This window comes from Anomalospiza imberbis, unplaced genomic scaffold (genome assembly GCF_031753505.1).
Source record: "Anomalospiza imberbis isolate Cuckoo-Finch-1a 21T00152 unplaced genomic scaffold, ASM3175350v1 scaffold_82, whole genome shotgun sequence".
NCBI lineage: Eukaryota > Metazoa > Chordata > Aves > Passeriformes > Viduidae > Anomalospiza > Anomalospiza imberbis.
Window position 1 is genome coordinate 81758 of NW_027100436.1, and position 16246 is coordinate 98003.

Consider the following 16246-nt stretch of genomic DNA (forward strand, 5'->3'; position numbering starts at 1 on the left):
CCAATTTCGGGCGGGAATCCCCCAATTTCGGGGGGAAAATCCCCAATTTTGGGCGGGAATCCCCCAATTTCGGGGGGAAAATCCCCAATTTTGGGGGGAAATCCCCCAATTTCGGGGGGAAAATCGCCAATTTTGGGGGGAAATCCCCCAGTTTTGGGGGGAAATCCCCCAGTTTCGGGCGGGAGCCGCCCCGTTTCCAGCCACGCCCCCCCGGTGCCCCCTCACCTGGGCCAGGTGCGCGGCCTCGGCCACGCCCACCCCGGGGGGCCCCGCGACCCCCAATCCCCGAATTCCCCAAATAATTCCCCAAATAATTCCCCAAATAATTCCCCAAATAATTCCCCAAATTCCCCAAATAATTCCCCAAATTCGGGGCAGCGCCGCGAGGAAGACCAGGAACACATGGAGGCGTCCGAGCCCCAAAACCCCGAGGTGAGCCGGGGGGAGGGGGAATCCCAAAATCCCCCAAAATCCCCCCAAAATTCCCCAAAACCCCCCAAAATTCCCCAAAATCCCCCAAAATTCCCCAAATCCGGGCGTTTTTCGGGCTGTTCACCCCCTTTTCTTCCCCACAGGTGCCCCCCAGCCGGAGCCCGAGCCCCGCTGGAGACCCCGAAACTCCGGGGGAGTAATTTTGGGTTTGTTTTTTTTTTTCTGTTTGTTTTTTTCCCCAAAATTCCTCCCAAAATTCCCACGGGACCCCCCCCCCCAAAGCTGCCCCCGCCCCGCCTCCCCTTTAAAACCGATTAAAGGCCTCTGATGGCTCCCCCCCCCGGCCCCACCTCGTCCCGCGTGTGATTTGGGGGTGAGGGGGAAGAACGGGAGCCCCCCGGGAAGAGCGGGAGCCCCAAAAACGAAAGAATTCGCCCCAAAACCGGCCCGGCAAAATGGCGGCGCCCTCAACAAAGATGGCGGCGGCGCCGCGCCCTCACGGGGGCGTGGCCGCGGCGCAAAATGGCGGCGGTTGCTATGGGAACCCGCCCGGAGTCAAAATGGCGGCGGCGCCGCGCCCTTAAAGGGGCGTGGCCTTAAAAAAAAAAAAAAAAAAAAAAAAAAGGCGCGCGTTGCCGCGGCAACGGGACGCGGGAAATGCCCGCCTTCAAAATGGCGGCGCTGGCCGCCGCGCCCTCAGCGGGGTTCAAAAAGGCCGCAGGCCGGTCTTGGAATGAAAGGCCAGCGGTGGCGCGGTGTGCATGGGGACGGCACGACGGGAATCCCCGGGCTTCGAAGCCGCCGGTTTTCGGGGGATTCGCGCGCGCGTTTTCGTGAGGGGGACGCGGGGGTTCTGCCGGCTCCCACAATGGCGGCGGTTACCATGGCAACAACGGGAGGGCGCCCGCGCTGAAAATGGCGGCGGTTACCATGGAACTGGCGGCGCTGCCAGTACTCAAGATGGCGGCGGTCTCTGCTGGACTAAAGCGGGCTGCCCAAACTCAAAATGGCGGCGGTCGCCACGGAAATAACGGCGCGGTGCCAGTACCAAAAATGGCGGCGGCGCCCGTTGAAACAAACGGGTGTGCCCACACTCAAAATGGCGGCGGCGGCTTCGCGGCTCCCCCCCCCCACCACCCCAATGTCGCTTCCTCTTCCGGCGTTGTGAGGCGGCGCGGGAGCGGGAGGGTGGCGACCGGTCTCTGTCGCGACAGGGCGGCGAGCGGGGCCATGTCGGACACGTGGAGCTCGATCCAGGCGCACAAGAAGCAGCTGGACTCGCTCCGGGAGCGGCTGCAGCGCCGCCGCAAGCACGACCCGCTCGGCGCCGCCGGTGAGGGCCCGGAGCGTGAGGGGATGAAAGGGTTAATGAGGCGGGAGTGGGGGAATTAAGGGGTTAATGAGGGGGAAAAGGGGTAATTAGCGGGGTTTATGAGGGGGGCAGGGGGTAATTAGGGGGTTAATGAGGGAGAAAGGGTTAATTAGTGTGGTTTATGAGGGGGCAGGGGGTAACTAAGGGGTTAATGAGGGGGCAGGGGGTAATTAGGGGGTTAATGAGGCGGGAATGGGGGAATTAAGGGGTTAATGAGAGGGAAGGGGTAATTAAAGGGGTTTATGAGGCGGGAGTGGGTTAATTAAGGGGTTAATGAAGGGGAATGTGTTAATCAAGGAGGTAATGATGGGGCAGAGGCTAATTAGAGGAGTGAATGAGGGGGAAAAGGTAATTAGAGCATTAATGAGGGGGAAGGGGCTGATTAATTAAGACCCACCTGTTAATTACCACAATCTTTCCCCCCCTCCAACAGATCCCCGCCATGACCTGTCCCTGGCCACGCCCCCCCGCACCTGCAGCCCCGCCCCCTCGGGCCCCACCCCGCCCGGCCCCGCCCCCGGGGGCGTGCCCTCGCTCGGCCCCGCCCCCGGCGCCGCCCCCTCCCCACCCGGGGGCCCCGAGGGGGTCCCGGGGGAGCCCCCGGAGCCGGACCCGGCGCTGGAGCGGCGCCTGCTGCTGCACCTGTCCGACCTGGCCACGCCCCTGCCCACCGACGCCGCCGCCATCCGCAGCGCCATCGCCGGGGTACGCACCTGGGACGGGTGGGGCGCGCCCGGGCACGCGCCTGGGCATGGGGGACGCACCTGGGTCGGGTGGGGCGTGCCTGGGCACGCGCCTGGGCACGGGGGACACACCTGGGCACACCTGGACACACCTGGACACACACCCGGGCAAGGGGGACACACCTGGGCACACACCTGGGCATGGGGGATGCACCTGGGCACACCTGGGCACACCTGGACACACACCCGGGCATGAGGGAAACACCTGGGACGGGTGGGGCGTGCCTGAGCACACGCCTGGGCATGGGGGACACACCTGGGCACACCTGGACACACCTGGACACACAGCCGGGCACGGGGGACACACCTGGGACGGGTGGGGCGTGCCTGAGCACACGCCTGGGCATGGGGGACACACCTGGGAACACCTGGACACACCTGGGCACACACCTGGGCATGGGGGATGCACCTGGGCACACCTGGGCACACCTGGGCACACACCTGGGCAAGGGGGACACACCTGGGACGGGTGGGGCGTGCCTGAGCACACGCCTGAGCATGGGGGACACACCTGGGCACACCTGGGCACACCTGGACACACACCTGGGCATGGGGGACACACCTGGGCACACCTGGACACACCTGGGCACACACCCGGGCATGGGGGACTCATCACCGCCTCAGGTATCTCCAGGCGTGCCCCCCGCCAACGCCCGGGTGCGTCCCAGGTGGGCCGGGGCGTCTCCCCAGGTGCGCCCCACCCGTGCCGGGCGTGCCCGTCACCCACGCGTCCCCCTCGCCTGCGGCAGGGCGACGCGCAGGTGACGCTGCGGGCGGTGGAGAGCCTGCTGCACAAGTTCGCGGCGCAGGAGCTGATCGAGGTGCGCCGGGGGCTGCTGCACGACGGCCCCGCCCTCGTCACCTGCGCCGACCACTCCAAGCTGGCCGCCATGGCCGCGGGCGTGGCCGCCGCCGCGGCGGGGCGGCGGCGTGGGGCGGAGCCCGGGGGCGGGGTGGGGGGCGGGGCCGGGGATGGGAAGGAGGCCAAGCGGTGCCGGCGGACGGCGGCGGCGTCGGACGTGGACCTGGAGATCGAGAGCCTGCTGAGCCAGCAGTCCACCAAGGAGCAGCAGAGCAAGAAGGTGAGGGGGCGGGGCTTGTTGGTGGGCGGGGCTTGAAAGGTGTTGGGGAGGGGCTTGGGTGGGGATTCAAGATGGCGGCATTTCAAGATGGCGGTATTTCAAAATGGCGGGGTTCTAAGATGGTGGGGTTTCAAAATGGCGGGGTTCTAAGATGGTGGCATTTCAAAATGGCGGGGTTTTAAGATGGTGGCGTTTCGAGATGGCGGGGTTTTAGGATGGTGGAGTTTTAAAATGGAGGGGTTTTGGCATGGAGGAATTTCAAAATGGCCGGGTTTTAAGATGGTGGTGTTTTACGATGGTGGGGTTTCAAAGTGGCGAGGTGTTAAGATGGAGGAGTTTCAAAATGGCGGGATTCTGAGGTGGCGGAATTTGAAAATGGCGCCATTTTAAGATGGCGGCATTTCAAAATGGCTGCGTTTGAAGATGGCGGCATTTCAAAATGGCCACATTTAAAGATGGCGGTCTTTCAAGAGAGCGGCATTTCAAAGTGGTGGGGTTCTAAGATGGTGGCATTTCAAAATGGCGCCATTTCAAGATGGCCGCATTTGAAAATGGCGGCATTTCAAGATGGCAGGGCTCGGGTGGGTGGAGTCTAGAGATGGGTGGAGTTTAAGGGTGGCGGGTGGAGCCTCACGATTGTGGGTGGAGTCTAGTGATGTGGGTGGAGCTTAACGAGGTGGGTGGGCTTAATGGTGGGTGGGGCTTGTGGTTGTGGGTGGAGTCTAGAGACAGGGTGGGGTTTAAGGGATTGGGTGTGGTTTAAGAAAGTGGGTGGTGCTTAAAGATAGGTGGGGCTTAAGGATGTGGGCGGAGCCTAGCGATGGTGGGTGTGGTTTACAGAGGTGGGTGGAGCCTGGCAATCAGGAGAGCTGTCTTGCGGTAATGGGTGGGGCCTGCAGGGCACAGGCGGGGTCTAAGGCTGGTGGGCGGGGTTTAACGCTTGTGGGTGGAGCCTAGCAATGGTGGGTGTGGTTTAACTCTTGTGGGCGGAGCCTAGCGATGGTGGGTGTGGTTTACAGAGGTGGGTGGAGCCTGGCAATTAGGGGAGGTGTCTGATGATAATGGGTGGGGCCTGCAGGGCACAGGCGGGGTTTAAGGCTGGTGGGCGGGGTTTAACGCTTGTGGGTGGAGCCTAGCAATGGTGGGTGTGGCTTAAGGGCGGTGGGTGGAGCCTAGCGATGGTGGGTGTGGCTTAAGAGCAGTGGGTGGGGCCTAGCGATGGTGGGTGTGGTTTACAGAGGTGGGTGGAGCCTGGCAATCAGGAGAGCTGTCTTGCGGTAATGGGTGGGGCCTGCAGGGCACAGGCGGGGTTTAAGGCTGGTGGGCGGGGTTTAACGCTTGTGGGTGGAGCCTAGCAATGGTGGGTGTGGTTTAACTCTTGTGGGCGGAGCCTAGCGATGGTGGGTGTGGTTTACAGAGGTGGGTGGAGCCTGGCAATCAGGAGAGCTGTCTTGCGGTAATGGGTGGGGCCTGCAGGGCACAGGCGGGGTTTAAGGCTGGTGGGCGGGGTTTAACGCTTGTGGGTGGAGCCTAGCGATGGTGGGTGTGGTTTAAAGAGGTGGGTGGGGCCTAGCGATGGTGGGTGTGGTTTACAGAGGTGGGTGGAGCCTGGCAATCAGGAGAGCTGTCTGGCGGTAATGGGTGGGGCCTGCAGCGCACAGGCGGGGTTTAAGGCTGGTGGGCGGGGTTCGACGCCGGCGGGCGGGGTTTGCCGCGGGCGGGCGTGTCCGAGCCGTGCCGCGCGCCTGCGCCCAGGTGAGCCAGGAGATCCTGGAGCTGCTGAACACCACCACGGCCAAGGAGCAGTCCATCGTGGAGAAGTTCCGCTCGCGCGGCCGCGCCCAGGTGCAGGAGTTCTGCGACCACGGCACCAAGGAGGAGTGCGTCAAGGCCTCGGGCGGCGAGCGGCCCTGCCGGCGCCTGCACTTCCGGTCAGCTGGATCCGCGTCTTCGGGGGCTTTTCTGGGTGGTTTGGGGCGATTATCCGGGATTTTGGGGCGTTTGTTTGGGGGTTATTTGGGATTTTGGGGAGGAGCGCGTCAAGGCCTCGGGCGGCGAGCGGCCCTGCCACGGCCTGCACTTCCTGTCGGCTTGATTCGCATTTTGGGGTGAATCTCTGGGGTTTTGGGGTGATTATTTGGGGTTCTGGGGTGATTATTTGGGGTTTGGGGGTGATTATCCCGGGATTATCACCCGGGATTATGGGGCGTTTGTTTGGGGTTTATTTGGGATTTTGGGGGGTTTCTCTGGGGTTTTGGGGAGGAGCGTGTCAAGGCCTCGGGCGGCGAGCGGCCCTGCCGCGGCCTGCACTTCCTGTCGGCTTGATTCGCATTTTGGGGTGATTTTTTGGGGTTATGGGGATGTAATTGATATTTTGGGGCGATTATCCGGGATTTTAGGGCGTTTATTTGGGGTTTATTTGGGGTTTTTTTGGGTTTCTCTGGGGTTTTGGGGAGGAGCGCGTCAAGGCCTCAGGCGGCGAGCGGCCCCTGCCGCCGCCTGCTTTTTTTTCCCCAAAAAACCCCAAAACTCCATTTTCTCCTACAAAAACCCAATTTTCCCCCAAATCACTCCAGTTTCCATGCTAAGAACCTCAAATTTTCCCCCCTCAAAACAACATTTTTTCCCCTGGAAATCCCTATTTTTTTCCTAAAAATCTGCATTTTTTTCCCTAAAAATCCTCTTTTTTCTCCAAAATGACCGTGACCCTGATTTTCCCCCCAAATCACCCGAATTTCCCCGCTAAAAATCTAATTCTTTCCCCCATAAACCCCTGCTTTTTTGCCAAAAACCCCTAATTTTTTCCAAAAAATCTGCATTTTTTTCCCCGAAAATCCCCTTTTTCCCCCCAAAAACCCCAGTTTTTATCCAAAATCACCCCGATTCTTCCCCCAAACCACGACATATCCCCGCTAAATATCTGATTTTTCCCTACGAAAACCCCCGCTTTTTTCCCCAGAAAATCCCTATTTCTTTCCCAAAAAAAACCCTTTTTTCCCCAAAAAAACCTCATTTTTCCCCCGAAAACCCGGATTTTCCCCCGGAATCACCCGAATCTCCCCGCTAAAAATGCAATTTTCCCCCTGAAAATCCAATTTTCCCCCTGAAAATCCAATTTTTCCCCCTGAAAATCCAATTTTCCCCCTGAAAATCCAATTTTTCCCCTGAAAATCCAATTTTCCCCCTGAAAATCCAATTTTTCCTCCTAAAAATCCAATTTTCCCCCCTGAAAATCCAATTTTCCCCCCTGAAAATCCAATTTTTCCTCCTAAAAATCCAATTTTCCCCCTAAAAATCCATTTTCCCCCCTGAAAATCCAATTTTTCCCCCTGAAAATCCAATTTTTCCCCCTAAAACTCTAATTTTTCCCCCTAAAAACCCCGTTTTCCTCTCTAAAAAAACCCAATTTTTCCCCTAAAAACCCCGTTTTCCTCTCTAAAAAAACCCAATTTTTTCCCCAAAACCCCCGTTTTTCCCCCCAAAACCCCCGGGGACGGCCCCCGCTTCCCGCCCCGCAGCCGCATCATCAACAAGCACACGGACGAGTCGCTGGGCGACTGCTCCTTCCTCAACACCTGCTTCCACATGGACACCTGCAAGTACGTGCACTACGAGATCGACGCCCGCGCCGCCACGCCCCCCCGCGGCCCCGCCCCGCCGCGCCCGCGCTCCCCGCCCCCGGCCCCGCCCCGCGGCGCCCCGCCCGACGCCGGCGCCGACCGCCTCTTCCCGCCCCAGGTGCGAGGAGAACGCGAAGCCGCTGAAATAAAATCCGGGGCAAATCCGGCTGTTTTGGGGGTTTTTTTGCCGTTTCCCTCGGGGGGCGGGCTTCGTCGTCCGGCTTAATTAGCGTCTCATTTCTTAACGCCGCAATAATTATTAGCCGGTTAATTAATTACTCGGCGGGAAAACTGCGCCTCGGATAACTATTGAGTCGTCCGCTGGGGAGATTATTAATTCGGACGTTACGTAATTATTTTATATCGTAGCGATTCAACAGCAAAACGGTTTAATAGCTGAATTGCATTGTTAATTGGGTAATTATTTCGTCGCTTAATTGGGTTATTATTGACACAAAAAGCACTTAATCGCCTAATGGGGTAATTGCTAACGGGGTAATTCCTTAATGACCTAATAGGGTAATTATTAATAGGAAAAGTTTTTAATTTTCTGAGGAGATTTCTTTGTGTTCCGCCGTTTCCTGGGAAAATCCCATTTCCTGGGAAAATCCAATTTCCTGGGAAAATCCCCTTTTTTGGGAAAATCCCATTTCCTGGGAAAATCCCGTTTCCCGGGAAAATCCCATTTCTTGGGAAAATCCCCTTTTTTGGGAAAATCCTGTTTCCTGGGAAAATTTAATTTCCTGGGAAAATCCCATTTCCTGGGAAAATCCAATTTCCTGGGAAAATCCAGTTTCCTGGGAAAATCCCATTTCCCGGGAAAATCCCATTTCTTGGGAAAATCCCCTTTTTTGGGAAAATCCCGTTTCCTGGGAAAATCCAATTTCCTGGGAAAATCCAATTTCCTGGGAAAATCCCATTTCTTGGGAAAATCCCTTTTTTTGTGAAAATCCAATTTCCTGGGAAAATCCCATTTCCTGGGAAAATCCAATTTCCCGGGAAAATCCCCTTTTTTGGGAAAATCCCGTTTCCTGGGAAAATCCCATTTCTTGGGAAAATCCCATTCCCGCCATTTCCTGGGGAGCTTTCCTCGTATTCCGCCGTTCCCTGAGGCGATCCTTTCCTTTTTTGCCCTTTTCCAGAGGTTTTTCCCGTTTTTTGCCGGTTTTTTCCATTTCTTGCCATTCTTCGCCGTTTTTTTTGCCATTTTAACCGTTTTCCCCCCGTTTTTCCCCCGTTTTCCCAGTGGATCTGCTGCGACATCCGCTACCTGGACGTGTCCATCCTGGGCAACCTCCTGAGGCCCCATTGCTGACCCAATCCTCCCCGTTTTTCACCGTTTTTTCGCAGTTTTTCGCCGTTTTGTGTCATTTTTTGCCGTTTTTTGCTATTTTAACCGTTTCCCCCCGTTTTTTCCCCATTTCCCAGTGGATCTGCTGCGACATCCGCTACCTGGCCGTGTCCATCCTGGGCAACCTCCTGAGGCCCCATTGCTGACCCAATCCTCCCCGTTTTTCACCGTTTTTCGCCGTTTTTCACCGTTTTTTGCCATTTTTTGCTATTTTAACCGTTTCCCCCCGTTTTTCCCCCGTTTTCCCAGTGGATCTGCTGCGACATCCGCTACCTGGACGTGTCCATCCTGGGCAACCTCCTGAGGCCCCATTGCTGACCCAATCCTCCCCGTTTTTCACCGTTTTTCGCCGTTTTTCACCGTTTTTTGCCATTTTTTGCTATTTTAACCATTTCTCCCTGTTTTTCCCCCGTTTTTCCAGTGGATCTGCTGCGACATCCGCTACCTGGACGTGTCCATCCTGGGCAACCTCCTGAGGCCCCATTGCTGACCCAATCCTCCCCGTTTTTCACTGTTTTTCGCCGTTTTTCACCGTTTTTTCGCCTTTTTTTTGCCGTTTTTTGCCATTTTAACCGTTTCTCCCCGTTTTTTTCCCCATTTCCCAGTGGATCTGCTGCGACATCCGCTACCTGGACGTGTCCATCCTGGGCAACCTCCTGAGGCCCCATTGCTGACCCAATCCTCCCCGTTTTTCGCCGTTTTTCACCGTTTTTCACCATTTTTTGCTATTTTAACCGTTTCTCCCCGTTTTTTCCCCATTTCCCAGTGGATCTGCTGCGACATCCGCTACCTGGACGTGTCCATCCTGGGCAACCTCCTGAGGCCCCATTGCTGACCCAATCCTCCCCGTTTTTCACCGTTTTTCACCATTTTTCGCTATTTTAACCGTTTCCCCTCGTTTTTTCCCCATTTTTCAGTGGATCTGCTGCGACATCCGCTACCTGGACGTGTCCATCCTGGGCAAGTTCGCCGTGGTGATGGCGGACCCGCCCTGGGACATCCACATGGAGCTGCCCTACGGGACGCTGACGGACGACGAGATGCGGCGCCTCAACATCCCCGTGCTGCAGGACGAGGGCTTCCTCTTCCTCTGGGTCACCGGCAGGTCCGGCGGCCCCAAAAACCCCCGGATTCGCCCCAAAAACCACGAGATTCGCCCCCAAAAACCCCGGGGTTTACCCAAAATCCGTAGTGATCCCGAAAACGCCCGGATTCGCCCCAAAAACCACGAGATTCGCCCCCAAAAACCCCGGGGTTTACCCAAAATCCGTAGTGATCCCGAAAACGCCCGGATTCGCCCCAAAAACCACGAGATTCGCGCCCAAAAACCCCGGGGTTTACCCCGAATCCACAGCGACCCCAAAAAACCCCTAAATTCGCCCCAAAAATCCCAATATTCACCCCAAAAACCCCGGGGTTTACCCCAAATCCGTAGCGATCCCGAAAACGCCCGGATTCGCCCCAAAAACCACGAGATTTGCGCCCAAAAACCCCGGGGTTTACCCAGAATCCGTAGCGACCCCAAAAACGCCCGGATTCACCCCAAAAATCCCAATATTCACCCCGAAAAACCCCGGGGTTTACCCCGAATCCGTAGCGACCCCAGAAATGCCTGGATTCGCCCCAAAAACCACGAGATTTGCGCCCAAAAACCCTGGGGTTTACCCCGAATCCGTTTTTCCCCCTAATTCCCAATTTTTCCCCCCCAAAATCCCAAATTTTTTTTCCGGAAAATCACAATTTTTTCCCCCAAAATCCCAATTTTTTTCCCCAAAATCCCAATTTTTTCCCTCAAAATCCCAATTATTTTCCCCCGAAAATCCCAATTTTTTCCCCGAAATCCCAATCTTTTCCCCCGAAATCCCAATTTTTTTTTCCCCCAAAATCCCCCTTTTCCCCCCGTCTCCAGGGCCATGGAGCTGGGCCGCGAGTGCCTCAACCTCTGGGGGTGAGTTTCTTTCGTTTTTGATTGAAAAAAACCCCAAAATCCCCCCAAAAAAATTAAAGAAAACCGCAAAAATTAAAAAAAAAACCCTAAAAAAGCCCAAAATGGCCCAAAAAGTCCGGAATTTGGCGCAGGTACGAGCGCGTGGACGAGATCATCTGGGTGAAGACGAATCAGCTGCAGCGAATCATCCGCACGGGCCGGACGGGGCATTGGCTGAACCACGGCAAGGAGCACTGCCTGGTACCGGGCCGAAATCCGAAAATTTACCCAAAAACCCAGAAATTCACCCCAAAAAACAGAAATTTACCCCAAAAACCAGATACGGACCCAAAAACCCAAAAATTCACCCCAAAAACCTGAATATTGACCCCAAAAACCTAAATACTGACCCCAAAAAACCTGAATATTGACCCCAAAGCTGAGGCCATTGGCTGAACCACGGCAAGGAGCACTGCCTGGTACCGGGCCGAAATCCCAATATCCCGAAAATTTACCCCAAAAAACCCAAACCGACCCCAAAAACCAGATACGGACCCAAAAAACCCAAAAACTGACACAGAAAACCCAAAAATTCACCCCAAAAAACCTGAATATTGACCCCAAAGCTGAGCCATTGGCTGAACCACGGCAAGGAGCACTGCCTGGTACCGGGCCGAAATCCCAAAATCCCGAAAATTTACCCCAAAAACCCAGAAATTCACCCCAAAAAACCAATACCGAGCCCCAAAAATCCAAAAATTTACCCCAAAAACCTGAATATTGACCCCAAAGCTGAGCCATTGGCTGAACCACGGCAAGGAGCACTGCCTGGTACCGGGTCTAAATCCAAAATCCCGAAAAGTTACCCCAAAAACCCAGAAATTCAACCCAAAAACCAGATACGGACCCAAAAAAACCCAAAAACTGACCCCAAAAATCCACCCCAAAAACCCAATACCCCAAAGCTGAGCCATTGGCTGAACCACGGCAAGGAGCACTGCCTGGTACCGGGGCCGAAATCCCAAAATCCCGAAAATTTACCCCAAAACCCCAACCAACCCCAAAAAACCCAAAACCAACCCCAAAAACCCAAAACCGACCCCAAAAACCTGAATATTGACCCCAAAAACCCAAAACCGACCCCAAAAACCTGAATATTGACCCAAAGGCTGAGCCATTGGCTGAACCACGGCAAGGAGCACTGCCTGGTACTGGGCCGAAATCCCGAAAAATTTACCCCAAAACCCAGAAATTTACCCCAAAAACCCAAAACCGACCCAAAAAACCCAAAAATTCACCCCAAACACCCAAATCTTGGCCCCAAAAAACCAGCCCGGAACTGGGGGTTTTGGGGTGAGTTTTGGGGATTTTGGGGATTTTGGGATGGATTTTGGGGTGAGTTTAGGGGATTGTGGGGGGTTCTGGGGTGAGTTTTGGGATTTTGGGGTTTTTTTGGTGAGTTTAGGGGATTTTGGGGATTTTGGGATGGATTTTGGGGGTTTTGGGGCGGATTTTGGGGGTGCCTGGCTGTGTTTTTGGGGTTTTGGGGTGAGTTTAGGGGGATTTTGGGGGTTTTGAGTGGATTTTGGGGGGGTTTCGGGTGGATTTGGGGATTTTGGGGTGAGTTTTGGATTTTGGGGCTTTTGGGATGGATTTTGGGGGTTTTGGGGTGGATTTTGGGGATTTTGGGATGGATTTTGGGAGTTTTGGGGCAGATTTTTGGGCATTTTGGGGCAGATTTGGGGGTTTCTGGGTGGATTTTGGGGTGAGTTTAAGGGATTTTGGGCTTCTGGGTGGATTTTGGGGGTTTTGGGGCAGATTTTGGGGGTTTTGGGATGGATTTTGGGGGTTTTGGGGTGGAGTTTGGGGATTTTGGGCAGACTTTGTGTTTTTGGGGTGCCTGGGTGGATTTTGGGGATTTTGGGGTGAGTTTAAGGGATTTTGGGGCTTCTGGGTGGATTTTGGGGGTTTTGGGGCAGATTTTGGGGGTTTTGGGGTCCAGGGACCCCCCCAAATTTGCTGCTCCCGCAGGTGGGGGTGAAGGGGAACCCCCCAAGGCTTCAACCGGGGCCTGGATTGTGACGTCATCGTGGCCGAGGTGAGACCCCAAATCCGCGGCGTTTCGCCCCAAAAACGCCCGCGAAGCCCACCCCGAAGCCCCGGGAAACTGAGGCCAAAATCGAGGGGATTTAAACCCAAAATTGGGGGGGTTAAACCCAAAATTGGGTGGATTAAACTCAAAATCGGGGTTTTCAACCCAAAATCGGGGGGATTAAACCCAAAATTGGGAGGGTTAAACCCAAAATCGGGGGAATTAAACCCAAAATTGGGGGAGATTAAACCCAAAATTGGGGGGATTAAACCCAAAAATTGGGGGTTTCAACCCAAAAATGGGGGGGTTAAACCCAAAATTGAGGGTTTCAACCCAAAATTGGGGGGTTTCAACCCAAAATTGGGGGGTTTCAACCCAAAAGAGGGGTTTGAAACCCAAAATTGGGGGGTTTCAACCCAAAATTGGGTGGATTAAACTCAAAATCGGGGTTTTCAACCCAAAATCGGGGGGATTAAACCCAAAATTGGGGGGGTTAAACCCAAAATCGGGGATTAAACCCAAAATCGGGGGTTTTCAACCCAAAATCAGGGGAATTAAACCAAAATCGGGGGGATTAAACCCAAAATTGGGGGGATTAAACCCAAAATTGGGGGGTTTCAACCCAAAATTGGGGGGTTTCAAACCAAAATTGGGGGGTTAAAACCCAAAAATCGGGGGGAATAAACCCAAAATCGGGGTTTAAACCCAAAATTGGGGGGATTAAAACCCAAATTGGGGGTTTATATTGAAAATCGAGGAAATAACCTCATAAAATGGTGAAAAACAAGGGAATTACCTCAGAAAATGGGAAAAAAAGAGAAAATTACCTCAGAAATCGTGAAAAATGGGAAATTATGTCAGAGAATGGTGAAAAATGAGAGAATTACCTCAGAAAATGGTAAAAATGGGGAAATTATCTCAGAAAATGGTGAAAAATGAGCGAGCCCCCTCAGAAAACGGCGGGAAGCCACAAAACCCCCTTGGAAAATGCGGCAAAATCGACCCAAAACTCCCAAAAAAGCCCAAAAACCCCCCAAAAAAAACCCAAAAAAATCCCATAAAAAATCCCAAAAAAACCCACAAAAAATCCCCCCAAAAAAACCTCCAAAAATTCCCAAATAAATCCCAAAAAAAATCCCAAAAAAAACCCCCAGAAATCCCCAAAAAATCCCCAAAAACATCCCAAAAAAACCCCAACAAATCCTAAAAAAAAAAAACCAAAAAAAACCCCAAAAAACTCCAAAAAAAAAAAACTCAAAAAAATCAAAAAATCCCCAAAAAATCCCAAAAAATCCCCCAAAAAATCCCCAAAAAATCCCAGAAAAATCTCCTAAATAATCTCCAAAAATCCCCAAAAAACTCCCCAAAAAATCCTAATAAATCCCAAAAAAATCCCCAAAAATCCCCAAAAAAACACCAAAAAAATCCCAAAAAATCCACAAAAAAATCCCCAAAAAATCCCCAAAAATCCCCAAAAAACCCAAAAAAATTCTGTAAAAAATCCCAAAAGACCCCCCAAAAAATCCCCATAAAAATCCCCAAAAATCCCCAAAAAATCCCCCAAAAAACCCCCAAAAAAATCCCAAATAAATCCCCAAAAAAATCCCCAAAAAAACCCCAAAAAATCCCAAATAAATCCCCAAAAATCCCCCCAAAAAATTCCCAAAAATCCCCAAAAATTCAAAAAAAAATCCAAAAAAATCTCAAAAAATCCCATAAAAATCCCAAAAAAATCCCAAATAAATCCCCAGGAAAATCCCCAAAATACCTCAAAAATCCCCAAAAAATCCCATAAAAAACCCTAAAAAAATCCCCAAAAAATCCCAAAAAATCCCCAAAAATCCCCATAAAAATCCCCAAAAAAATCCCCCAAAAAACCCCAAAAATCCCCAAAAAAACCCTCAAAAAACCCTAAAAAAATCCTAAAAAAAATCCCCGAAAATCCCCCAAAAATCCCAAAAAAGTCCCCAAATGCCCAGAAATGCCCGACCGCCCCGGACGCGGCGCGGGGAGCGCGGGCGCAGCGCGGTGCCGTCCCTCCCGTCCCGTCCCTTCTGCAGGTGCGCTCCACCAGCCACAAGCCCGACGAGATCTACGGCATGATCGAGCGGCTGTCGCCCGGCACGCGCAAGATCGAGCTCTTCGGCCGCCCCCACAACGTCCAGCCCAACTGGTACCGGCACCCGGGGTCACCGGGACTTCGGGGGTTTGGGGATTTATTTGGGATTTTTTGGGGTTTTTTTGGGATTTTTTGGGATTTTTTTGGGGGGTTTAAAGGGATTTTTTTGGGTTTTTTTTGGGGTTTTTTTGGGTTTTTTGGGATTTTTTGGGGATTTTTTGGGGATTTTTTGGGATTTTTTTGGGGGATTTAAAGGGCTTTTTTGGGATTTTTTGAGGATTTTTTGGGGATTTTTTTGGGATTTTTTGGGATTTTTTGGGGGGTTTAAAGGGATTTTTTGGGATTTTTTGGGGATTTTTTGGGGTTTTTTTTTTGATTTTTGGGGTTTTTTTAAAACGTCCAGCCCAACTGGTACCGGCACCCGGTCCCCGCTGGGACTTCGGGGGTTTTGGGGATTTATTTGGGATTTTTTGGGGTTTTTTTACAACGTCCAGCCCAACTGGTACCGGCACCCACACCCGGCCACCGGGACTTCGGGGTTTTGGGGATTTATTTGGATTTTTTGGGTTTTTTACAACGTCCAGCCCAACTGGTACCGGCACACCCGGCCCCGGAGGGACTTCGGGGGTTTGGGGATTTATTTGGGATTTTATTTGGGATTTTTTGGGGTTTTTTTACAACGTCCAGCCCAACTGGTACCGGCGCCCGGCCCCGGAGGGACTTCGGGGGTTTGGGGATTTATTTGGGATTTTTTTGGGTTTTTTTACAACGTCCAGCCCAACTGGTACCGGCGCCCAGGCCACCGGGGGAGTTCGGCGGCTTTGGGGGGTTTTGGGGTTTTTTTGGATTTTTTGGATTTTTTTGGGGATTTTTTGGGATTTCTATACAACGTCCAGCCCAACTGGTACCGGCGCCCGGGGCCACTGGGGGACTTCGGGGTTTGGGGATTTATTTGGGATTTTTTGGGGATTTATTGGGATTTTTTGGGATTTTTTTGGGGGGTTTAAAGGGATTTTTTGGGGTTTTATTGGGATTTTTTGGGATTTTTTTGGGGATTTTTGGGGGGTTTAAGGGATTTTTTTGGGATTTTTTGGGGTTTTTTTGGGATTTATTTGGGATTTTTTGGGGTTTTTTTACAACGTCCAGCCCAACTGGTACGGCACCCGGGCCACCGGGACTTCGGGGGGGTTTGGGGATTTATTTGGGATTTTTGGGGATTTTTTGGGGTTTTTTGGGGACTTTTTGGGATTTTTGGGGGATTTTTTGGGGGTTTTAAAGGATTTTTTGGGATTTTTTGGGGTTTTTTTGGGATTTTTTTGGGATTTTTTGGGTTTTTTTTACAACGTCCAGCCCAACTGGTACCCGGGCACACCCGGGCCACCGGGACTTCGGCGGTTTTGGGGGGTTCTGGGGTATTTTGGGATTTTTTGGGGATTTTTTTGGGGTTTTTTTACAACGTCCAGCCCAACTGGTACCGGGCGCCCGGGCCACCGGGACTTCGGCGTTTT

At 53.0% G+C, this 16246-nt stretch overlaps 1 protein-coding gene across 1 annotated transcript in view; it reads left to right on the top strand.

The window, feature by feature from the left end:
• Nucleotides 1-1606: 1606 nt before the first annotated feature.
• Nucleotides 1607-16246, top strand: part of METTL3 (methyltransferase 3, N6-adenosine-methyltransferase complex catalytic subunit) — a 14963-nt gene continuing 323 nt past the window's right edge. Inside the window, 11 exon segments of the mRNA XM_068179255.1 lie at nt 1607-1765; nt 2238-2509; nt 3297-3629; nt 5385-5560; nt 7148-7367; nt 9518-9705; nt 10510-10548; nt 10680-10788; nt 12559-12576; nt 12578-12625; nt 14680-14825. Of these exon segments, the coding sequence (XP_068035356.1) occupies nt 1663-1765; nt 2238-2509; nt 3297-3629; nt 5385-5560; nt 7148-7367; nt 9518-9705; nt 10510-10548; nt 10680-10788; nt 12559-12576; nt 12578-12625; nt 14680-14825 (1652 nt within the window). The 5' untranslated portion in view covers nt 1607-1662.